Source organism: Thermobia domestica, chromosome 8, assembly GCF_964235325.1.
Source record: "Thermobia domestica chromosome 8, izTheDome1.hap1.1, whole genome shotgun sequence".
Classification (NCBI taxonomy): Eukaryota; Metazoa; Arthropoda; class Insecta; order Zygentoma; family Lepismatidae; genus Thermobia; species Thermobia domestica.
In genome coordinates, this window is record NC_137461.1 from 114,012,008 (window position 1) to 114,039,270 (window position 27,263).

Here is a 27,263-nt window from a genome sequence, read left to right on the forward strand (position 1 = left end):
AGGTTGAAGTTGTATTATACTTTCGCACCCTGGTTGTGTGATTAGTTGGAAAGTTGATATTCATTATGTCGGGAACATCAGGTTCGGTAAGTACATAATACTTTTCGGATGATTTTTGAAAATATTTGCAGTACGTAAAAACTTAGAAAAAAAATGATACTGCAAGGAATGTAAAGCCTAAATACCAAAGAGTGACAGGTCGATATATCGATCACCAGGGCTAAGTTTATAAAATATCTATTATGTGGAATTGCTGCTAATATATTTTCTTAATATTAAAACTTACTTGTTTACGTGTTCAAACTATGTGCCACAACTATTATAGACCTATGTCCCGGCATTTGTGTGCTTTTATTTTATTTTATTTTATTATTTTTTTTTGGTTAAGTAATACTGTTGAAATGTCAATACATTTTTATGCAAAATTATCTCTTTTATTTTCCTCAACTGAATGTCTTTATTACACCTGAGGCTTCAATGGCTCAGGACTAGGGATGGTCAAAATTTTCCGGAATTCCATATTTTTCCGAAATCGAAATCTTCTAAATTCCGGAGTTTTCCGAATTTCAGAATTTTTCCGAAATCGGAAATTTTCCGAATTCCGGAGCTTTTCCGATTTTACCTTCCGGATTCCGGAAAGTAAAAATTTCGGAATTGGCCATCCCTACTCCGGACAATCGGAAATGAGAAAAAGGGGTCAGCCAGGGTCTACGCTGAAAGTTCCATCTCGACATTCATTCAGTTAGACCGAAGAGAGACCTGAAAGACTGAAGTAAGGATGGATGGCAGTGCAATCAAATGATTTCCTTATACATGCTTTGCTTTTTACATTCAAATTTTTGTATTTACTTTCATGAGTTTATCACCTCTCTCCCATCTCCAGTTATACATAATTCGTTCTCCTTGAAAGCGAAACTCCTTAGCAATGACAGAATCTTGTTTTTCTGCACGGATTAGACATAGATGCGGTCACTGGATTTTTTTTTTTTTTAAGAACCTACTCCAGCAATTCGTATAAACTGGAAACGAAAAATGGAGTTTACTTCATTCAGTCCCATAGCTCGTAAGACTTTAGTACAAGATCGAGAGCAAAGTGAAAAACTTTGATCAGTATCCGAACGACCATTTTTTCTGAAGATATGTCTTTGAAAACTAACTGTAAACGCGTAGGAGAATCAGGAAAATCTTTTTTTTTTTTTTTTTTTTTTTTTTTTAAATGAAAGCGTTATTCTTGCAACGACCAGGGTCCAGATCGTCCAGATTATGTATACCAAGATTAACTACTGCATACAGCCTGCTTGAGAGAAATGAGAGAAACCCAAACTACTACTCAAGACAGAAAAGCGAAAGTATGGTATGTATATGCTGATGTCCTACATGTAAACAGGAATAAACTAGGGATGGCCACAAAGTTCCGGTTCCGGCGAAACCGGTTCTCGGAGATCCGGTTTTCAGAACTGATTCCAGACCTGGATCTGAAAATCCGGTTCCAAAACCGGATATTAGGAACCGGACCCAGACCTGGATCCGAAAGGCCCCCAAAGACCCGTAAAGGAGGAACAAAGTTCACCTTCAAAACACTGCAAAAAGGACCATGCGCTTGTGCCCTCCCCGCCAAGACCCGCTTGTGCCCCTAGAAAAAATTTTGGTACACCAGTGGGTGTTTAGCCAAATGAGTTGGCCAGTTTGCCTGTTTAGCCAATGAGTTTGCCAGTTACCCTGTTTATTTAGCCAAATGATACAAGCGGCCGCCGCCTGGGCGCCTGCCTGTCGCTTCCACCATTTCATCTAGCACACTGTTCACAGCGTGCCAGTAGCTCAGGTTTAGTGTAAAGATGGTCACAAAGTTTCGGTTCCAGCGGAACCGGTTCTTGGATAACTGGTTTTCAGAACCGGTTCCAGACCTGGATCCGAAAACCGGTTCCAGACCTAAATCCGAAGAACCGGTTCCAAACCTGGATCCGAAAATCCGGTTCCAGACCTGGATCCGAAAAACCGGTTCTGGAACCGGATCTTCTAGAACCGGATCCGTTCAGACCCGAAAACCGGTTCCACCAGGAACCGGTTCTGGCCATCTCTAGAATAAACATTGCAAACTTCCAAGCAAATTAAATCTTAAATTGCACGTGTTAACTGTGTTAAACTATCTAATTCCAATTTTTCTTATGTGTAAGCAACAGCTACTTGATTTCATCATGACAGTTAAGACGAGAGTTGTTTGAGTTGAGTTGATTTTAGTTTAGCGTCCCTTTCAGCAGCGAGGCTATATGAGACGTGGACCTACTGATTAACGAGGAATCCGAACCACATGAGCTCCCGCCGGGAATCGAACCCGGGTCTCCCACGCCAAAGGCGCGTACGCTAACCGCTTAGCCACGGAGGAGCTCCAGTTAAGACGAGAGTTCAACTCATGTGCTCAATACTACATATTATGATTCATAGAATAGAAGTTTAACAAAATTCCTTATACACATTTTAGTAATAGAAATTAAACTGAACTTCTAAATGTCCTAACACTATATTAAAATTATGAGCTTAAAGCGTAACTTTGAATACAGGGAATCAAAAATAATTTTGAAAATAAACGTTGGGTCTCATGAATGAACCATTTTATTCAATGACTTGTCATTTTTGTCTGGATTCCAGTTTACTGCCTCGATGGTAGCCCTTACTTGGCCACAATACTTCTTCTGAACATAAGTGTGGATTCCTCACTGGTAAACGCACTATGTTTAATTAAAAGGTTTTCCAATACCAGTTGGAAAGTTCATTTCATCTGATCTAGCAGAAAATTGTTAAGCTCGTAATTTACACTTGTGGGAGAAAAATTGTGCAAAATGACACACCAGTATCCAGAAGTGAAATATTTTTATGATAGAATACGAGGGTCACTCAGAAACTAAGACAGTTTAGTTATAGGCTTACAAAATGAAAAACGCAATTTTTATCCGAAGGAACAATTCTGTTATAGTCTATACCTGAAGTTATCCTCACTTCTCTACATAATCATCACCTTCATTTAAACATTTGTCGTAACTGTTCACGAGCTTAAGAATTGAAATGTTACATTGTTCTGCCGCCAGTTCACTAAGCCAGTATTACGGACAGCATTACCACAGTATGGTATTACCAACTTATTTGACCTCAAGGATTTATTTATTGAAAATCAATTAAACCACACTAAACAAAATAGCTACATTAAAGAACAAATTTCCAGAATATTGGTATATTAGCTGGTCATAAAGTGGTATACATCATAAACTGGTTGTCCGGAACAGAAATCTTAAACCTTTAATGTTATAAAGTGGGCCATCTTTGCTTCGATTTCACTGGGGCAACTTCCCCAACTTTGAAGCAAAGACGCCCCAGTCGATCAGCATATTAGCGTTTGTAAGATATTGAAGTTCTTAAGCAATTATGTTTTATTCGTATACTTCTAATTAACTACCGTCAAGAGCATCATTACGTTTCACTCTCTAAAATTATAGACACTGAAATAGGAAATGAAATGAAATCTTTAAGTTTTACGTTCCACCGTTATGCCGGTTAGGCTAAAGGAGACGGTGATGAAAAGAAATAAATGAAATGGTGGAATGAAGAAAGTGGGAGGAAACGGGAGAACCCCGAGAAAACCCACGAGCACAGTGTTTGTCCATTACAAAGTCCACACGGCGCGAGCTGGGATCGAACCAGGGACCCAAGCACCGGAGGTGAACGCTCTACCACAGCCACCGCGCCCCCGACACTAAAATAAGAGTAATTTAACTTTGTGAACAGGCCTGAAAAAAGCAGCTTCTTTTTCCGATGTAATTTCCACATACATTTACTCAAGACTATGTACCCTTTCACGTGCCCGACAAGTGCTGTGGCCACGAGTCAGAGGCCTTGAGTAATTCGAGCAGGGGCGTCTTCACTCTGTGGGGCATCTTTACCCAATATACTATATAGCTACATCACTTAAATCATTATCAATTTGCCCTTAATGGCTAGCGCACACGGATTTGGTCCCGGGGTCTCCGATTCGATTCTCAGTGGTTTAGACTCTACCTGAAATTAAAGGAGCACGTCTTATATAGCCTTCATGATGAAAAGGGAAGCCTAACTCTAATCAACCCATCATTTTCATATTTGGATATCTGTAAGAATAGGGTAGAATTCTGGAGTAAATCCTCAGCAAACTTCTCAGAGCATCTATAAAGACAACATAATCAATTGGACTACATAATTCTTAGTAATTATAAAATTTTGTTAATATCTTACGAATAAAATATACGGTATTTATTACTGTTTCAATCCAGTACTTTAAGTCTCTATACACTACATTTAAAAACCTGCAATTGATGTTTACAAATTTCTGTCTCCGGATAATACAGAACAAAGCATACTTCTTTTTGAGTATAAGCATGCAAGCTATTTAATATGTGAATTTGAAATAATCGCAATTGAAATCAATATTATCACTCATAATTGGAAAAAATAATGGAAATTTTAAGAAATTTAAATTTAAAATTAAAGAAAAAATATTTATTTCTTGAAACATAACACAACACGTGTTACACTCAATTACAGTGCTCATCTTTTATGATATATTCTCAATTTTATTTTTAAAGGTTATAAGACAAGCAACATAAATATCTATATTATTTGTCATTTATGTAAGTCTATTGTAGGTTGCACTCATCCTTGATGTTGGTGACTAGTTATTTGTCCTAGGTCTTGTACAATAAAAGGAATTAGTTTTCTATGCGTGATTTCTATTTGATACACTTATTTGGAAGCTCGAAAGCAGTTCGCTGTACTCAAATTTGTTATTAAGTAATTAACAAAAGAATATCATATATAATGTTCTTCTTTGATTAAGGTTTATAGTTTCGAAATTTCTGTTTAGTAAATAACAAATTTTAGTTCTTGGAAAACTGTATGTTTGCTTAACAGTACTTGACATAAGTTAAGCAAAATTAACTTCAAATTGATTAGAATTAAAATTAAATATGATAATTTTCACTATTGTGCAACAAGAACTGAATTGTAAAAGTTAATGGATAAAATTAAGGGCATGGGAAAATTAATTGCTTTTTAAGAAAGTCACTGTTTTAAAACGAAACTGATAATTAATAAATAAAATATGGTACAAAGTTGCAAGAAATAATTAAAATTATGTATTTTTAGTAGAATTATTTGAGTATCTGTTAGTTCTACAAGGAACACAATTTTTAGAATACCAAGGTATAAAACAGTATTTGCATTTCACGTGGTTTTCGAGAAAGAATAATTGTTACGAATTTTTAAAAGTATTATCAATTGAAAATTAAATAGTACAAAATTTAATTGATTAAAATTTATAAAATTAAAGAAACTGATTACTTTGATCACTTTTTTGTTTTCTTTTACGGATTAGTTACGTACATTGATCACAATATAACATAAATAATGCACCAAAACATTGTATGTCGGCTTACACGGAGAACACACAAAATCAATGTTTACTTTTTCTCTTTCTCAGTGATTATAGATCATGTTTCATGATTTTAATTCAAGTAACATTCCATATAGTTTATATTACACTATTATTATTCAATCAACTTTTAACGGTTTGATTTTTACGTCTTTTCCCAGCTTTTTCAAAATTTCTTTTTCTTTTTTAGTTTAGTGTATTTCCCCTATAACCATGTAATTATAACAAAAATTAGCATATATTAATGCCCAACAGTCTCAACTTTTAGCATTATGTTTATTTCTTTTTTATTGTAGAAAATTTGATTTAAAACATCCCAACACGTTTGATACTAAACTAACATTAAAGTAAGCTTGATTTTTCATCAAAACGACAGATATACAATTAACTAATTATTATTGATATAATGTATCGACATAAAAGGGAAAAAATTAATGCAGCTTTTACCATGTATAAACAAATACATTTTTTTTCAACTGTTTACTAGTAATACTGTGCATTGTAGAAGCGTGGGATCGTTTCTCTTCCATTTCATTAATTTCAACTTCGAACTATAGAGTAAGTCTAATCTCGAACAAAGTACATTACGTTTTGTAAAAATCGAATTACTTTTACGAAATTATCCCCAGACACATTTTTAAAAAAATGATGGTGGGGCACATAAATTCTGCGGTCTATCATTGGATTTAATTCCAAGTAGTGAAAATTATTGTGAAATCTCAAAAAACATTGCCACATTGAATCAAAACCGAACCATTTTCTAAAATCGTGGAACTAATTTTTTGAATGTCTATTTTGTGGATTTTTTTTTAACATAGTTTATACTGCAAACTTATTTTAGTATGCATATGCAAACTTGCAACATGATCTGAATTTGATCCTCTTTTACTCATTTGTTGTTCACGCTTTGCAACCACAAATGTACTTATTTTGGAAAATACATATCGAGTTTCATTAATACGGGATGTTTCACGATCACAGCAGTTATCATGAAACAAACAGACGAACAGACACAAATGCCGATCAAGTCGAATGGTAGAAATTCGCTTCAATAAATGTTTAAGGCCGTAAAGTCAATTTATTTGAATATTTCATATGTCTGACGAATGTTCTGCAGAGAATTTGATATAATTATTTTATTCTCTGCTTATAGCATCATAAGTCCGAGGAGGAGGTGATACTGTATATTAGAGAAAACGTCTTTAAAAATATAGGATAACTGGAAAAGATTTTGACTTTAATCACAGTTATCTCCCCCTCTCATCTACAATAATAATAATAATAATAATAATAATAATAATAATAATAATAATAATAATAATAATAATAATAATAATAATAATAATAATAATAATGCCAGGTCTTGACAGATATTACCCTCATTTATATTAAAATTAAATTAGTAAGTTTCTATTATTAAGCGTTTGTCCTAATATCAAAATACCAAATCTACATGAATAAGCGTTGTCTGAAGTAATTGGCTAACTAATGCCATTGGCATTTAAACAATGAAAGTCACATAATAAAACAAAAAAGCATTTAGTGAAGCTTTTGGAGGAAATCTTCAGAACTAAAGAATCAATCAATGAAATGTTCGAAACATAATAGAAACAAGAGAAGCCTTTAAAGACGAATGTTTCAAGATAAAATATAAGACAACTGAAGCCGTCAATCAACAGAGTTTGTTGCTCTTATACCTCTCAATTCTGTAAGCTTTCTCTCTCCGATTAAAGCCAGGAGAGCCTTGAAGGATGATATGCTTAGCAAAGTAACAGGGGGTAGTGGTAGAGCTGGAAGAACAATCAACGGCTTTCTTTTCGACACCCGGCTAGAGAATAAAGAACCGGAAAAGGAAAACAAACCATCGTGGTGATATGTAAAAAAGAAAAAGCAAGACAAAATTGGTGTTGAAGCGTCGGCCATATTGCCGTTACTTGCACACCTAGAGGTGTGAGCCAGCGTCACCATGGTTACCGTATGTCCCGTCCCGCCTCTGACTTGTCTCCATGGCGACATCACAAGTTTGGTATAATGGGGAGCCCTAATGGCCGCTCGAAGGCCCGGCCGAGCCTGGCTAATTGAACACTCAAGCCCCAGTCGATATCCACCTCACTTCCCCTCCCTCCCGTCGGATTCTGTTTTATCCCCCGCGGAAGGGCATCTACACACACATGCACTCACACATACATACTATCTGTCTGCCTTAAACCAAAGAACGAAAGCAGACAGGAAATGCCGTATACAATGGAAATTTTATAAATTTTAGTTTTAAAAAATGAGATGAAAATAAGCTAACTTGATCTTCTAAATATTTGTTCTTTCATGCTTTATTATAACAAAGAAAACATGATACAATGTTAACTATTACAGACGACGGGCTATTTGGATTTCTACAAGTTTCATACGTAAATCGTATAAAAAACAAACGTAGTTCGCTAAGTCCTCAATGACATTTATAAATTTTAAAACAATCATTTCTTGATGGTATTCATGAGAGCTCACTCTCTAGATGAAATTCAAGATACCATAAGAACAAGCACTGTTCCAACATAATATGTTGAAGTTCGTTTCATACCATTCCACTTCAGACACTATTAATTTCATTATTTCACCCTACTAAATATTTTTATCTCACCATTGATTGACAAAATTAATATGTCTGTCTGACACTGCTGTGTTACTGGAACAGGTCTCGTTTTTGCTATGTAATCTAGCGATTAGTTTAATGTTTACAAATACAAAAATCAATTTAGCGAAAATAATCATTAGAGTGAGTATGTTTCTGTTGACTTATCTGTTGTTAATTAAATGCGAACAAATATTTCAGACGTTAAGCCTTTAAGCTGGAAATTCCTATACTTCTCGAAACGGGATCTCAATACCTTATGTCTCACCTAAAATATTACATTTGAATCTCGTAATTTCTTTAAAATCTTTCCTCCTTCGAGAAAGAATTATCTTTTCTTTTTCTTTATTTATGTATTTCTGCCATGTACAGAAACCTTACATTCTAAAAATTTAAACTTTCAAAGAATGAGTGGAAAAAATAATACATTACAGGAAGATATTAAATTTTCCACACATCTCCGCTCTCGGTATAGAGGGCCTAAAATTTAGAAATGACTTATTTGTCCCTTTCAAGGGCTGTACATTAGGGATATGACTTTTTAACTTTTTACAAAATTTTAATTTTCCTGATACTGTATTTAATGAACTTTTGCCTATACGTTAGTTCTCTGGTGTTATTTTCGTTCGGGGTTGGAAAAACGTCCGCACCTAATCTATTTTCATATGCGAGTTAAGTGAAAAAAAAAAAAAAAGATATATGATTAGAATTTTTGATTCGCAAAACATGATAATGAAAAGAAGTCTGGCATTTAGGAAAGGTTTAATAGACATTGGTATAATATAAATTGTGGTAACGTAATCTATTTATCGTATATTTACAATCAAAATGTACTGATCTTTGTCTGCACATCAACCCATCACGCACGCAGAAATTCGAAGATTCCTATGTAAATAACACATTGTGTTTTGTTGTAAATTATAAGTAAGCAACATAGATACAAGTTATTTTCCACATTTTAATTTATATTATGCACATTAAACACTTTCGCAAATCAGTTTTATTGGTGTTACGATCTTAGTAGGTTGATTTGCCAGTGATAAAACTATAGTATTCTTTGCTTTTATATGTATTTGCAATAGTGTAGAAAAAGAAGGAATGAGGTACTTGAAAAAATCTCTCGCTAGTGTCTTCGATATTACAAAACGAAAATGAAACTGGCTTTGCAGTGAAGACAGAGAATTGTATAGAAAACAACTTGAATCTGGTGGCTGAGTCGGATAACTACCGAGAAAGTTGCCTCTATATCAACGATCCATCCTTCAAAAATGCAAAGTAGCTCAATTGGTCCATGTACAAGTCAAGTGCAACATGTGAGTATCACTGATACTGAAGAACGTAAGGTCAGCAGTGACTGAATTTTCGGAAGAGCCTCCCCCCATGAAACGTAAGTATCAAGAAACAAAATCTGCAGCCAAACTCGTTACTAAACTGTCTTTGTCTACAAGAAAAGCAGCGAAAGTTCTTCAGAACTTGGCTGAGGAAGAAATAAATGTACCCACACCTTCACAATCGGGGATTTTGCGTCGAGTGATCAAGGACGCTGAAACAATGAAGAACCGGCTTAAAGAAATTTTTGGTGAATAGGAATTGTGCTTGCATTTTGATGGGACCAGAATAGAAAGAAAAGATTATCAAGTGCAGAATTGTAAAAGAAGTCTTCGCCTTGGAATTTTGGTTTGTGAAAGCAGATCCGCCGAGAACATCTATATATTACTGCAAGCCTTGTTGGATGAGTATAATGCATGGAGGAACATTAAAATGACCATTTCTGACACCACAGCATTAAATATAGGGCGCAAAAGTGGTGTTGTTGTTAGACTCCAGAGACATTTTAAACAAATGGGTTTCGATGAGCCTCAGTTTATAGGATGTCATCACCATATTCTTGACCTGGTTCTGCGACACTGAATGGATTCAGTATTCCCAATAAAATCACGGTCATCCAGCTTCAACTATCAATTCATTGAAGATGTTTTGGCTGGGTATGAGGACTTACAAAAAAAAAAAAAAAATAAAAATAAAACCTATTCTGGCACAGGAAAGGAAAGGTACCGCCACGTGAAAACCCAGAATGGAGAAATGATTTTCGGTTTTTATATGAACTTCGTGAAGGATATAATTTCTGCCGCAAGGAGAATAAATGGCCTCAGTTGAACTGGCAGAAGCTACCTTCCTCAACAATGATAGATGGAAGTCACGTGCAATCTATGCATGGTTGCCTTTTTTCTCCTTCCAAAATGGAGAGATCAGCTACAACGTAATTGCGACTTCATCGCAACTAGATGGACAAAGGTATGGTTTTCAATTCAGCACTATACAGAGGACATATACAATGAATTGCATGCTGCTATCTCCGACCTAAAGTGTCCTAAAGCTTTAAAGTGTTTTTCTGCTCACTAGGTAAAAGAACGTTCTATGCTGGATGTACCTCGCTCAAATATAATGGCCGAGCGAGCTGTGAAAGTGAAAGAGCATCACAACACTTGCACAAGTGACAAATATCTCAACAGCAAGTTCATTAACAGTAATTCACAAATTTAAAATCATTTTACTAATGTACTGTATAGAATATTCAGTGCCAAATGCAGACTGTGTAAGTAAGCGAATTTTCTTTTAATGCTAAAACAGCATCAATGTAGGTGCGGGAGCTTTTTTTTACAATTAAACAAAATCAAAGACATTTTCGAGGTTTGCAGCCAAATGTTCATTGTTTGCCACCGCAGGCTTTTCAATTTGAAAAAAGTCATATACCTACTGTACATACATATGAACAACAGTTTAGCTAACTATTTTGTGTAATGTGTACCTACTAGGGATGGCCAGATCCGGTTCCTGGTGGAACCAGGTTTTGGATCCATGTCTGAAACCAGTTTTTCGGATCCAGGCAGTGATGTGCGCAAGAGTCTTGGTCTTGCACATTTTGCAAGAGTCTTGCACGAATACCGGTACTACTTGAATATTTTTAAAGAATGTAAAAAAGAAGGGGAAAATCATTATATCTTTTACTTGAATTTTTCGGCTTCAGTAAAAATCCCGCTGGAGTGAATGTGTTCCCAGTAGTTTATGCAATCCGTGTGAGTCTATTTGCCCATGTAGCATAAAACTACACTATGTCATTTTCTGAATTGGTTGTTCGCGTCTTCTGTAGATATTGCTTGTTTTCAAGCCACACAGGTGTCATCTTGCGTCATGGAACATTTTTTGGTGGACAAACATCGTGTGTGGGGTTTGCTCGCGGGTTTTCCGTTTCCTCTTACTTTCTTCATTCCCCATTTCAGTCATTTCTTATCATCACTGTCTCCCTCAGCCTTGGTGCATAATCGTTAGCCTTGGGACGTTAAACTACATACTTCATTTCATTTCAAAACATATTAGTGGTGTTTTTCTTCTAAAATTAAAGAGAAATGTACTATTGAACATCGGTAATTCTGTACACCAAAGGTGCTGACTACATGGGTATTGCCTTGGCTCCGAGACTCAAGCATCCGTTGGAAATTTTTAATGTGCTCATAAAATTAATATCGAAATAACATTTTCATGACATGGACAAAAACTTAGTGCATGTGACCGCAAGTTTGATTTCATGGGCGGATGCTTATACGTTGAATAATTGTTTATCAATATAACTTTTAGCCTCCTTAGGTATACGGCAATCGAGGATTGAGCGATATACCATTATACTACAACAATAAATCTATATTATAAAATTGAAAGTGACTATGTTTATGACTCCTAATCTCTTGAACCACCCGATCGATCTTGATCAAATTTTCAACATAGATGAAGTTCAGGTCTGGAACGATTTTTGTAATTTTACTTTGACGGTTCAACATAGGGGAGGGGGAGGAGGGAGATATATATACATACATATATATATATATATATATATATATATATATATATATATATATATATATATATATATATATATATATAAATAAAACTTATAACTCTTGAACCACCGGTCACATTTTCAACATAGATGAGGTTCAGACCTGAGATGGTTTCTGTCATATCACTTTGACGGTGCAGCTTAGGGAAGATGGAGGGAAAAATATTTTAAAATGATCGAAAATGACCGATATTAAAATGGAATCTATAGTTTTGGGAGTCGCTGAGATAAACAGTGACACTTCCGATGCTGTTTAATTCCAAACTCAATCCCGTAGCTTGGTGGAAGGGAGGGGAAATATAGAAAAATGATCGAAAATGACGAATGTTAGTGTCGAATCCATAGTTTTCGAGGTCGCTGAGCTGAATATTGACACTTCCGATACCATTTACTATCAAATTCAGCCCCGTAACCTTGGGAGGGAGGAGATACATGAAAATGATCAAAAATGACCAAATGTTAGTGTCGAATCCATAGTTTTCGGGGTCGCTAAGGTGAACAGTGATATTTCCGATCCCATTTAAATGCAAATTCAGCACTGCAACTTGGGGGAGGGAAGGAAGGAGATATAAAAATTATCGATAATTATCATTATTATCAATGTCGAATTCATGGTTTTCGAGGTCATTGAAATGAACAGTGACATTTCCGATTCCGTGCCTCGCAACACAGGGGAGGAGGAGATATATAAATTTATTGAAAATGACCGATATTAGTGCGGAATCCATAGTTTTCGTTGCCTCTGAGATGAGCAGTGACACTTCTGATGCCGCTTAAATCCAAATTCGGCCCCGCAACTTGGGGAATAGGAGGGAGAGAAATATACAAATCATCGAAAATGACCGATATCAGAAAGCGCTTTAGTAATAGTAAAAATTGGCTAACTAACGAAACATATTATCATTTTTTTAAATTTAACCCAACGAAGTGGGTAATTGTTGCTAGTAATCCATATTCACAAGTGAGAATGATTTTGTACAGTTATTTCAAATAACTTGGAGTTTGGTGTAGTTATTTTTTATTTCTAATATAGGTCAAACGTCACAAAAGAGAAACAGTTGAGTCGTTTTCAGTTTTTACTCAAATTATTTAAAATATTAAGAGGTTTGATTATAATAATAATTATTTTATTTTCTCTCTCTCTCTTTTTTGGTCAATATTGCTAAACATATCATCATCATCATCATAGCTATTCTGCCATTATTGCCGGGCTACTTGCTGCAACTAAGAAGCTTCGATGTACGGTAGTCCTCAGCTAGTCTCTTCTTCTTGACGTAGAAATTGTTTCTTTTAATACTTTCCTTCAACTAGTCTCCTTCACTCACTCCCTCTCTTTCCTTCCACCATACCCCCTAGCACGTCCCTCATAATACAGTTCCTCCTTAGCCAATATCCCAACCAGTTCCTCTTCTTCCTCTTAGCAAAATCTAAAACTATTTTTCTCCTACTCCTAATATTTCTTGCACCTTCTCAGTCATTTTCCGTTCAACACAGCTAATTCTCTCCTTTCTTCTCCATGCCCACGTTTCGAAAGCCAGCAATTTTTTCATCGCTTTTGCGTAACGTCCATGTTTCTGCCCCATAGAGTACATACTGGAACCAGTAAAACAATATCTCAATATTTAATTGGAACTTTGTTTAATACAAGGATTAGCTAATCATGGTTGAAAAGAAAAATCTGACGCCTTTAGAGTGTAAAAATAATTTTGTAATTCATGGCATTAATCTGTGCCGTGATTTTCTTCCATAAGTCTCAGGGGTAGCCTCCCCAGTTTGGGAACCAGCGGAGTGTTGGATCTGTTAAAAAATATAAAAAGATTACGAAATGTTGTGTTTATTTTATAAGTAGTGAAGCGTGGGCACCCATTAAAAAAATAAAGGTCATCACTTATATACCTGTAAATCGAAAAAAATGCAATAATGGTGGTTTGGTACTCAAAATACACCATCACCATACTTACAAGGAAGCTAAACTATATTACATTTGGAAACATGGTAGGTAGATTATATGAAATTATCAAGCGATACAAGGTTGAAGGCAGAATTCATTTTCTTCCCAGCATAGGATGTCCAAGGACATTTTCGAAGAGAGAGGATTTCGCAATAATCCGAAAGGTTAAAAAGGATCTGCGAACATGTGCCCCAGAAATCGCTGTCGAGGTAGAAGAAAAACTGAGAAGGACTAATTTTCACGGTTGTATAGCAAGAATACAGCCTTGCATCAAATAAATAAATAAAATAAATCAAATAAAGAAAGTAGCAGTTGCAAAAGAATACCAGTAGATGAACGCCAACTGGTGACACCAAGTGATTTTAGCGGATAAAAGCAGTGCGGATTCAATACAGTCTGTTCTGATGGGAAGAAAATGGCATGGAGAAGATCCAATGCAGAGTTGGAAGTACAAAATCTGAAGCAGTCATTGAAACACGGAGAAAAGACCTAACGACATGCGGCTGCAGGTCAGTTACTGGGGTGGGTGAGCTGGTTCATGGAATAGTCGATGGACAAACATCGACAAACCTTCAAATTCTCAAAGATAATTTGAAGAAGAGCGCATTAAAATGGGGATATTAACTACATTTAAATTCTAAGTAAGACAACAACCCCAAACACTCAGCTCATATTGTATAACTGGTTACTACAAAATTGCCCGAAGGTGCTCCATCCCCCTCCACAGTCCTCAGATATCAACCCTATGAACATTCGAGTGATAAATTAGAGAAAGAAGTTCTGAAGACATCCGTGACCTCAAAAGCGCACCTGAAGAAAGTGTTTCGAGAAGAATGGGCCAAAGACCACTGCCATATACACCTTCATCAAACTTGTGAACAGCATGGCAGACTACGAGCAGTTCTTGAACAGAAAGGACTGCCTACGAGGTCTGAGTTTGTTTTTGTCGAAAAACGTGATTTCTTTTACGATGTCCGAAAATTTTTGAAACAACCAAATTTGTATTATGATTGCTTCGAATTGGATACTCTGTAATATTATTTTGTTTTAAAAGTGCAGAACAGTTTGCCCCTTTGATGTAACAGAAAATGATTAACAGATTATGTACATTTGTGTTTCCTTTGGAATAAATTTCATATTTTGTACAGACACTAGCACCGAATAATTCTGCTAGTCACTGTACCTCTTAGTGCAAAATAATTTAATACCAAGAATAATATTTTAGGGCACTGCAATGAAGGTGCGGCATATAAACAAAGGATGAGATTATCACAACTGAAAATCGGGACAGGAGTTTTTAAATCGAAGACTGTCCAGGTTAAAACAAAACGTATAGTGACCCTAGTAATAGTAGCGGTGTCAATGACGAACAATAAATGAACAAACATCACGATAGCAAGATCTTGAGTATAATGGCAGGTTCAACTAACTATCCTCACTTGGTTAAGGTCTATATTCAGCATCGAGGCTATATAAGATGTAGGTCTAGTTTAAGGGGAATCCAAACCACAGTAATGCCTTCAAATTTCAAACCTCTTCCATCAAGAATCGTACCCGAGACCCCGTCACCAAGACAATGAGAAAGCGGGGAAGTCTCTTCGCACTTGGGTTGCGAGTGTTTGGGTACAATAGAATTTTAGAATATTCCGATCTAAAAATAAGTGCAACCTCTGCTCCCCCCCCCCCCCGCTCTACAGGGTGTTTTAAAACAACACCGACAACGTTTGGGAGGTGATTCCTGACATCGAGATAAAACAAAAAGTATAGACCAACCTGGGTGCACAAATGCTTTCTTATTTGCAGTTATAGGCTGCCGTAAACATGAAAAATGAACTTTAAAAGTCCATAGCTCCAAAACTATGGGAGCTTCCGTAGTCGGGTCAAGAGTTAACTTAGGAACTCGTATGTGCCCTATCGAAATATCCATGTTTCATAAAACTGCGGTACTTCCACAACAATTTTTATAGAGGTAATTGGTAAGTACTTCAAATTATATGCCTGTAGCTAAATTCCCTCTATAAAAATTGTTGCGTGAGTACCGCAGGATTCTGAAACATGGATTTTTGGATAGGGTACATATTAGTTCGTAAGTGAAATCTTGACCCGATTGCGTTAGGTCTCATAGTTTTGAAGCTATGGACTTTTAAAGTTCATTTTGTTATGTTTTCGGCAGCCTATAACTCCGAAAGGAAGCATTTGTGCACCCAGGTTAGTCTATACTTTTTGTCTTATCTTGGTGTCAGGAATCACCTCTCAAACGTTGTCGATGTTGTTTTTGAAACACCCTATATATTCAATATTACAGCCTCGAAATATATTGGCCAGATTACATTGGACAACAACATCTGGGATTCATGAAAGAGAAGTGGCTAAAAACAAAGGACGAACTGACAAAAGCTGTGAGAGTATAATCTTCTCAACCAACACATCATGACACCATAAATGTCAAAAAGGAAGTGGAAACGTATAGGATCTATAGCTTTGCGATCCACCGCTGGAGTTTACATAGTCCGATTAAATAAAGTAAGTAATTACTACTAGGCATAGGGTAACTCAGGCTAACCTCTTTTCAACAGCTCTCTGTATTCTTCTTACATTTTGAACTCAACCGAATTACAGTAATCATCTGCTTTAGCGAATAGGGATGCGCTCGAGTCGAGTCGAGACAGAATTTTCCTGACAAAATTCGAGTCGAGACACAGCTCTTCCAATAGAAAAATATATATTTTTCGAGTCGAGACATCACTTTTACAGCACATTTTCGAGGCGAGACAGTCTCAAATCTTGTCTCGTGCGCATCCCTATTAGCGAACTTTAAACTACGAATTTCCTAGTGGGAAATTCTCGCCACGATAAAAAAAAAAAAATTACTGTGTTGTCAATTTACCCACATTATTGCTAAATATAGTAATTTCCACCAACTAAACCTGTAAAAGCTCCCGCTAGCCGGATTGCTTAGCGCATTTGGCTCTGGATTCGATCCCGGCCAGGAAGAAATTTTACAGTATTGACCCGGCATTATCAAACAATTCAGGATCTTTCTAAATGAAGAAGAGGATTCTGATCTAGAAAATCAAAAACAGTGGAGCCTGATAACCGATTGGTCCAAATGACCAAGTTGAATATCTGTCATTTTGCTGGCCATAACCTATCATGGGTTGTAATACCAGGGAGTTTGTTTTAACAAAAGAGACACTGACCAAAGCTTAAAACTTTATTTTAAATTATAATTTGTAACTGTTTCGGATATCTAGCATATCCTTCTTCAGACACGATCGAAATTAATGAAAATACAGACATATATATAAATGTTGTCTGTATTTATATATGTGTCTGTATTTTCATTAATTTCGATCGTGTCTGAAGAAGGATATGCTAGATATCCGAAACAGTTACAAATTATAATTTAAAATAAAGTTTTAAGCTTTGGTCAGTGTCTCTTTTGTTAAAACAATTAATCCAAAGTCATGAATAGTCTTACTATCGCAGAGAGTTTGGTTTTAGGTTGGTAATTATTATGTAATAAAATGACAAAATGTCTAAATAATAATAATAATAATAATAATAATAATAATAATAATAATAATAATAATAATAATAATAATAATAGTAGTAGTAGTAGTATTGAGGACTTTTGATCTTTTGAGTTCATCAATACAGGAAAAAAGAACTTTCATGTCAACTTATTACTGTAATAAAAGACAGTTATTTTCCACGAATGATGTTGCTATAGAAACGTACACGTAAGCTAGATTATCATCATAACCAAGACAACGAAGACGTTGGTTTTCTTAAAGAGCAATAAGGTTTCTAAAAAGCAAAATAAAAAGATATTTGTTTTTATTTTTAGTTCCTGAAATGAGATCAGAAGAAAATACGAGGCACAGCCAGAAATTAACTTCCGTAAGTGCCCCAAGATGACATGAGTAATCAGAGCAGGACGCGCTTGCGTGGAGTCGAGGAAGAACACAAGCCATAACCTGGCACGAGAGGAGTTGTGTGGAGTCAGTAGTAGAGGAAGTATGCTATGGTAAACATGGCTGCGCCATACAGTCTCCTGCCGAACGCGAGGTACGTGCGTTAATCAGGCTTCTCCACGCTAAGAAGCTGTCGGTGTCAGAGATCCGCCGACAGTTGTGTGAAGTCTGCGGACGGGATATCACGAATGAGTGAACATATAATCAGAAGATGGTGCAGACAATTTACTGCAGGTTGCACAAATGAGCACGCAGACCACAGTGGCGCCGTAGTGGCAGACCACAGCTGGTTGGGAAATCTTTGGCCATCCTCCTACAGACCCGACTTCGCCCCAGGGCTTATAGGTTCCTCAGCCTGAAGCAATTTCTGGCCGGACAACGTTTCGACTGTGCAGCTGAATTACAGACGGCTGACATCCTGGTTTCAGTCCTTGACTGCAGAGTTTTTGATACAGGTATACCAAAGCTTGTGCCGTATTACGGCAAATGTCCTCAGAAGAATAAGGCATGTATTAAAGAATACGTTATGTATTACTAAAAATAATTTTCTTCTGATGTCCGTACAACCCATTGGAACTTACTTTCGCAATGTGCCTCGTACTATTTTATTACTGTCAAGTAGTCACTATTTATTCTCATTTATTATCTGAATTACTATGAGAAACTCGATGATATGTAAATGATTACTCAGATAAACTGTTTTTCGTAGTACCTTTTCTTTTTATGATTTCTTTCTCTGCACAGGAAAATTTCAACCAAAGTAAAGTCTGGTCAAATATAATTTTGTTTTAAGTATTAGGTTACTACACTGAGTTTGTTCATCGCATTATCATCATTATTATTACGAAGGGTATACTGAAAGTCGTGAGCAACAATGTTTTCACAACTGTAATCTTTAACTGTAAGTGAAATCAAGTAAATCATCTCAATCTACAGACAACCCAGGTTCGATTCCCGGCAGAAGCTCATGTGGTTCGGATTCCACGTTAATCAGTAGGTCCACGTCTTACATAGTCTTGCTGCTGAACGGGTCGTTAAACTCAAAATCAACTCAATCTACAGACAGAGGTGTCATTAAAAAAGAACAAGGGGGAGCCTTCCCCCAAAGTTACCAATTTCTTGACAAGGTGGGGACTTAAAATATCTAATTGGCAATTTGAAGAATGCAGTTTTGTTCAATTGACTTATTTGGTTTAACATTTTTTTAGGTACCAAGTTGATGTAAATTATTATCAGCTCTTTTATAGATTTGGCATAAATTTTGTGTAGTTTCCTATCTTGAAATAAATTGATATATTCGTTTAAAGTTTCTTTACTTGTTGCAAGTGATAACACTTCACTTTTGTTCATTTGATATTCCTAAACATTTTGAAGAATCCTTAATGAAAAATCGAGAAATTATACCACTGACAAAAGCAGAATAGAATTGGCATGCAAAGACAGACAAAAGGAGCGTATACAATGCAACAGGCAGTGACTGGTAAGTATAAACTTTTTACTATGTATAGTATATAAATTTGACAAATTTAAGAGTTTTTTCTAATAGTAAAATGTCAAAGGGAAGTAGATTTTGATACTAGGGTGAATATACTTTGTATTGTGTAACAGTGTATGCTTTGTGTATGAATAAACCTTTCGCTTTGAAACAAAAGGTGATCATATTATTTGGTCTAGGAATTAATTCGTGCGGTTGGTACGCACACATTGAAGCTGTAGTACAAACACAAAATACATAAATACCTTAAGAAAAATATTGTCCATCGCTAGCCACCACTTTCGCCCATCTGTCAGGCAATGTACGGATTCCGTGGCGAAAGAAGTCCTCATCCTTGGAAGCGATCCAGTCAGAGACCCATGTTTCGATATCTTCTGAAGAAGTAAACCGCTGTCCAATCAAATCGTTGTTCATGCAATCGAACAAGTAGTAGTCCGAAGGAGCAACGTCTGGTGAATACGGCGGGTGGGGTAAAACTTCCCATCCGACATTTTCTAAATAGGTTTTGACCGGTTTTGCGACATGTGGGCGAGCGTTATCATGTTGAACAATAAGTTTATCATGTCTGTTCTCCCATTCTGGTCGTGTTCTGGCCAGAGCTTGCTTCAAACGCATTAATTGTCGTCGATAACGTTCTCCATTCATAGTTTCACCCGGTTGCAGCAGCTCATATTACACCACACCTTTCATATCCCACCATATGCACAGCATAACCTTTGCACAGTGAATATCTCGTTTTGGTTGTGATGGACCTGGTTCATTTGGTTTCACCCAGGCCTTTTTTCGTTTAGGGTTCTCGTAATGGATCCACTTCTCATCACCCGTAATAATTCGATGCAGAAACCCCTTTCTGCTCTGTCGTTGAAGCAGCAATTCGCAAATGGTTTTTCGTCTTTCAACGTCTCTGTCTTTCAATTCATGTGGAACCCAATGTGACATCTTTTGAATCATTCCCATGGCTTTCAAGCGTTTGGAGACTGTTGTTTGATCAACGCCTAATGCTGCTGCAAGTTGTTCCTGCGTTTGACACGAATCCTGCTCGAGCAATGCTGTCAATTCTTCGTCTTGAAATTTTTTTGGCTGTCCAGCTAGCTCTTGGTCTGCCAAGCCGAAATCACCACTTCTAAACCGTGTAAACCACTTCTGACACGTTCGCTCAGCTAGAGCATGGTCACCATACACTTCCACCAAAATACGATGACTTTCAGTCGCACTTTTCTGCATGTTAAAGTAATGCAGCAGGACACCCCGCAAAAACACTTTATCAGGCACAAATTGCGCCATGTTCACTTAACTACAAACTGGTGTTGTTGACGCTTTAATCCACTGCCCTATACTACGAACGATACGCGATGACAGGGGTTTGCAACACATGTGTGGATACACGGAACTGTGGGACGCTCCGTTCGTTGCGCCATCTCTTGTCCACCCGCACGAATTAATTCCTAGACCAAATAATATAGAGGACAAGAATAGCTTATTCCAGTTCTGTTTTGCAGTAAGACTTTCTATTTACAGGGCTTTTCGAGTAGGGAGAACCTGAACAAAAGTGTGTTTTGGGAATAGTATCACCAGTGCCTTGCATAACGGGGGGCGAGCGGGGCAACAGCCGCGGGCACCGAAGAAAGGAGTCGCAAAATTGGTGAGGAAAAATGAAGAGAATGAAAGAAAAAGAGAGAAAGGAAAAATTACTTGGAATATTACTAGTATGTACTTAAATCCTCTTTCTGCTTTAGGAATTGGTCCTATAATGTTACTCATGTTAGGAAAACATATGTGCACATATACAGTATAAAATGGAAGGAAAAAAGTAATAAAAAGTGCTCACGCTTCGCGCCAACCATGGCGGCGCTTCGCGGCTGGTCTGTCGACCTCACTCACCTCACTCATATGTACGAGGTCGCTATCGTATACTCTCGCCCCGGGCGCTGATTTCCTACGATACAGCACTGGGGGGCATAGTAGGTTTCTGGGGATGTTGTTCGATGGAGGAAAGTTACAATGGATGGGGCAAGTCATTTTGTTGCTTCCGCTATGAACCTAAGTGCATGATTCCAAAAGTCAAATTTTGGGGGGCCAAACAATACGTCTACTGGGTGAAAGCATAGACCGGTGTGTGTGTTTCACTTCATTTTACAACGGTATGTTGTATAGTGTTGTACTGTTGTATTATTATTTACCTGTACCGGTATTAGAAAGACGATCAGAGGTGCGACAACGGAGCATATTTTGTAAAGAAGAAGAAAAAGGAGATTAAAAAGATTATCATTGCTCCTTAGTTACTGTAATTGGATAAATAAATAAGAGAGGTTGTTAAGTGATAGATAAATAAGTTTTCAGAAGAATTGATGTACAAAAAATTAACGGTTTGTAAATAAATAATATTTACGATTCAATGTTCTGTTATAGATATTGTGGCTCGAGAGATATTTATTAAGAACCAGTAGTGTTACAATTTTCATACAAATGTGTTGCCCTTTCTACCTTATTTTTAATCCCGTAGTTGCTTCTTTCGGAATGTAAAACAAAAATTGCAATTCTTCGTTTCTTTATAGTATTTATAAATCAAAGCATTATGTAAGCATTGTATGTTACTTGTGTAGCTCATGGGGGAGCAAGCGAGGCACGTGCCCCGGGTTTGTTATTGAAGGGGCGCCTAAAAGGGAGGTTATATAGGGTCTATTAGTACTCTATTTTTCTTGCCGGTATTTAATACTTTTCATCAGAGTGCGAAATTATGAAATCGAAGTGGGAGGAGACTGGAAGACAGAACAGAAAAAAAAAGCTCTGCGTATTTCTCGTGAGGATTGGCTGGCGGAGATTTCCTAAACTAGCCATAAGTTGTCAAATTAATATTTGTGCATCGTGAGAGATGATAATGATCCTGAGTTGAGGTGTGAAATTGGACTCGAAACCGGAGCTGTTCGTATTCGTCTCTCAGATGGCGCATGGAATGGGACGAATATAAAAATAAGGTTGCTGTAAAGTTTTCCGCTGGGTTGGTAAAATGAGGGTAAAATTTTCGAAACACTTGGTAATTTTTTTTATCAAGACTTGGCAATTTCAAGTTTCATCCCCCCCAATCCTGTAATGCTCGCTACACCGCTGTCTACAGCGTGCTGTGATTGAATTCCTTGTTAAAGAGGACCAATCTGCTTCTGAAATTCACCACAGCCTGCAGCGTGCCTATGGAGATGTGTGCATGAGTGTCAGAAGTATTAGGAGGTGGGTGAAACATTTTAAGGATGGAAATACGAATATCGAAGATAAGCCTCGCAGCGGGCGCCTTCGAACTGCCTTCACGGAACGCAAGGTAAGAGTTGATGAGCTGATTAGGGTAGATAGGCGTATCACTGTGAATGAAATCGCTACAAAACTTGGTAGACATAGTGCGGTGTAAGAAATGATTCATAGCTTAGGTTATCGGAAGGTTTGTGACAGTTGGGTCACACGGTTATTAACCGAGGACCACAAACGTCAGAGACCAACCACTGCCCAAACCCTTCTTCAGAGATTTCGACATGAAGTGATGACTTTTTGATGAGTATTGTGACTGGAGATGAAAGCTGGTTCCATCATTATGAACCTGAAACAAAACGACAGGTATGGAACGGCACTACTTGAATTCGCTACCGAAGAAGAAAGCGAAGACAGTGCAATCGGTAGAAAAAGTTATGGGTAGCATTTTCTGGGATGCACAGGGCTGCATTCTGGTTGACTTTCTTGAGCCTGGACAAACCATAAATTCTGCCCGCTACATCCAGACACTTTTCAAGCTCCGTCGTGCCTTGCGTGATAAATGTCCTGGGAAGATCATCCTTCAACAGGATACTATGCGTTCGCATACTGCACGTGCCACTATGGAGCAAATCGGGAGATTTGGATGAGAAACACTTCCACATCCTCCCTACAGCCCCGACATGGCACCCTCCGACTACCATCTTTCCGGTTTTGTGAAGAAATAGATACGAGGTCATTGCTACGAGACACTGGAGGATATTCGGCAAGCAGTGCGTGTCTACGGGCAGCTGGAACGGAATTCTATCGCAGGGGTATTTTCAAACTAGCAGAACGATGGGAAACATGTGAGTAAAAAAGCGGAGACTATGTGGAAAAGTGAAAGAAAGATCTGTAGATTAAGATGACATATTTAGTTTCACTTACAAATAAAGATTATGGTTGTGAAGAAATGTTGCTCACGACTTTCAGTATGTCCCTCGTATTATTATTATTTTCAGTTTCCAAATATTGGATAAATCTGTTGTAGTTATGATGACCCATACGTGAAAACATGATCGGCAAATATCCAATCATTGCAATTAACTTATCTATATTTCGAAGTAAAGGATGTTTTTTAACATTATCTTTAATATAGGCCTATATTAAAATAATAATAAATTTCCACAGAAAACTAATATTAGAAGATGATTTTTTAAAAACAAAATACAATTTCGAACAAAAGCGTAATCAAATTTTGTTCTGCAATGGTAGTAAATTAAATTTATATATATATATATATATATATATATATATATATATATATATATATATATATATATATATATATATATATATATATATATATATATATAAGACAACTTTCTCGTGATAAATTACAGTATTAACATTTACAAAACTTATATAAATAAATTCAAGAGTTGGTAAATATACGAGCTCATTTAATTAAATATCAATTTATTATTTTAGTAATAACATTTTGTTTGCTTCACCTACTTATAATTATTTTGTAAAATTTTCACACATAGAAATTCCAACAATTTCACAATACAACATTAAGAAAGGACACGAAATTGCTAACTAGGTTGTACTCGAGTGCTTTTAATAAACTTTCAAACCATGGTATGCATAAGTATCGGAACTGTATCGTCTATTTGTTAACAAGTATCAAAGGAAAAACGGTAGGAGATGTCGAGAAGTTTTTCATTCGAATCGATTGAGTGTTCCAAGAATAGGATTTATCTCATCCAGCAATCCTCTACTCAAACCGGAAGTAGTAGAAATTAACCATTTCCGGTTTCAACGTTGATCGCCATAGAACAAAAACGGTAACAGATAGCAACAAGTGTTTTCTTTTAATCCATTCAGCGTCTCAGGAAAAGAACTTCACTCTCATTTCTCTACTAAAACCGGAAGCAGCAGACATTTACTACTAAAGTTCATTCAACGAACCTTCTGATCCTGATGTAAACATTGTAGGATGGTATTACTCCGCCAATCATCGGATGATTGGCTATCGGTCACCGCTTCTTCCGAGAAGCACGTGCTTGTACCCTGTCGGCGTTTTGCATATTCCCCGCACGCAGCCATATTGTAAACTGTGATTCGCGCATAAGGTGGGCCAAACCCAGTTTCTACGCATGTGTATTCTCTTTTATTGCATTAATTGAATTTAGTTCTTAGATGGAGTGTTGTTTCTGTTATTTCACTGTAAGTATATTGTATTTCTGGTAATGAGCCTTATAAGCAACAAAAACATTAAAAAACAGCTTACTTGACAATGGACTATTTTCTTCTGCCGCATGGATGCGGCAAGGCTCTTTAACCAATAAAATGAAACAATCACTACGTGTACAGTTGTTTACATGAGGTACTGAACGTTCCTTGAATGAACTATACTTCTGATTTCAATACCAATCTCCACACAATCGTTTTCTTTTTCTTTTCTAATCGTTGAGTTTACTTTGAGTTTAACGTCCCTTTCAGCAGCGGGGCTATATGAGACGAGACCTACTGATTAATGCGGAATCCGATCACATGAGCTCCCGCCGGAAATCAAACCTGGGTCTCCCACGCCAAAGACGCATACCCTAACCGCTTACCCACGAAGGAGCTAGTTTTTTCTAATCGATTCAGCGTCTCAAGAAAAGTACTTCACCTGCATTTCTGTATTAATAACATAAATCCTCTTGTGGAAATAATATAAATTCACTACTACTTCCACTGATGTCCAAGTTTTTGTTTTTTTAAAAATCGGTTCAACAACTCAGGAAAATTATTTCTCCCGCACTTCTTTACTATAACCGGAAGAAGTAGAAATTTACTACTACTTCTGGTTTCGATATTGATCTCCATACAACAAAAACTGTAAGAGGGAAAAGTTTCTTTTTTATTTATTTATTTTTTAATCGATTCAGTGTCTCAACAATAGGTCCAATCTACTCCGTTAACAATCTAGTCAAACTAGAGGTTGAAAAAGCTAACCATTTCCGGTTTCAATGTTGATCGCCACAGAGCAGAAAGGAAAGAAATAGTGAAAAGCTGCCTTTTGGAATCTATTTAGCATCTTTAGAATATGTTTCCTTTTCTTCTTTAACTCTCCATTCAGACCGGAGGTAGTACAATTAACAATTTCCGATTTCAACACTCATCGCCATAATGCAAAAACAGTAATGATAGAGAGATTCAGCGTCATATAATAGGTTTTCTTATTTAACTCTTTATCGAAAGCGGAAGTAGTGGAAATTAACAATTTGCGCTTTTAACATTGATCGCCAAAGAATAAATACGTTACATATAGAACAAGAAGATTCTTGGAATCGATTCGGCGTCTGAAGAAAAGATATCTTCACACGAATCTCTCTCTAACAGAACTGGAAGTGGAAGAAATTAAATATTTCTGTTTTCAATATTGATTTGAAAATAGAAAATTAACATTATTTGTTTTAAACATCTACTTAAGTACAATCAATCTTCAATTGCTACAGCGAAAGGAAGATAGAGTGAATACTTCAATACTGGTAAAATATCATACTAAAATTATAAATAAATAGAGGGCACGGTGGCTCGTGGTACAGCGCTTACCTCTGATGCAGGGGTCCCTGGTTCGATTCCTGGCCAAGTAAATTTGTGGTGGACAACATCGTGTCCGTGGGTTTTCTCGCGGTACTCACGTTTCCTTCCACTTCCTCATTCCAATAATTCTTCCATCATCATTCATTTGCATTAATCACCGTTTCCCTTAGCCTAAACAAGGTATAATCGTGGGAGGTTAAATTGAAATATAAAAGTAGAAATGAACTCATCTATTTATATGTCATATTGTAGATTTGTTAACCTTGTTTAAACTTTTGTATCTGTCGCTGAGGAATTTCCAGTTAACTCAACGAATTGTTAAAATTTTTTAGTTAAAGGAAATTCTAGGTTGTTTCTAGAAGTTTTTAATTCTTTTTCATTAATCTTAATTCTTTTCCTTCAAAAATTAGTTTTGCGATTTCGAAGAAAGTTGTGTAATGTGTTCAGTGTTTCTTATGTAGCCCCTATATTAACGCATAAACAATTTAAGCGTAACATAAATGCTTGACATAGTGTTATGTCTACATATTCTACACCAAAGTTAATTTTCACTGAGTTTATACTTTAATACTATTGTAGTGTTTCTAGGGAAAATAGCAGACATTATATACAAAATATTTCATATATTTAAGTACATAACATTCAAACTTACATAAATTATGGAGCAGAGAATGTACTATCTAAAGGTGGCGCCTCTTTGACTTCATTATGCTTCATTACAATAAATAACAATAATCCACATTGTAATTCCACACATACACATTGCATACAGAATTCTTGTGATCTTTTGCTATACAAATTAACGCGTAATAGGTACATATATATCTTTAAAACAAACAGAATTTAAATCTCATAATTAACATTTCGTAATTAGCGAAGAAGGAGTAAATACATTAGAAGAGCGAAGTATATACATACCTTCCGCGGGAATTCCTAACGCCTCAAGCTTGTCTGCTCTTTCTATTTCCTCCAGCAGCCTTTCTGTAATTTAAAAACAAATAACAAAATTAACCACCAAAACACAGTTAAAAATTAGTGTATTTTGAAAATT

General features: G+C 36.5%; 1 protein-coding gene across 4 annotated transcripts in view; it reads right to left on the reverse strand.

Annotated features, from left to right (window-relative positions):
- The window catches only part of LOC145693155 (Fanconi anemia group J protein homolog), a 532,733-nt gene that overhangs the window by 201,045 nt on the left and 304,425 nt on the right, over positions 1–27,263 (reverse strand). For all 4 annotated transcript variants that reach the window (XR_014132714.1, XM_081768898.1, XM_081768900.1 and 1 more), the window contains exon 4: positions 27,131–27,193. Coding sequence is in view for 3 of the 4 variants with exons in the window: in XM_081768898.1 (XP_081625024.1) it covers positions 27,131–27,193 (63 nt within the window). In the remaining variant the exon portion in view is untranslated. The remainder of the gene's footprint in view (positions 1–27,130; positions 27,194–27,263) is intronic.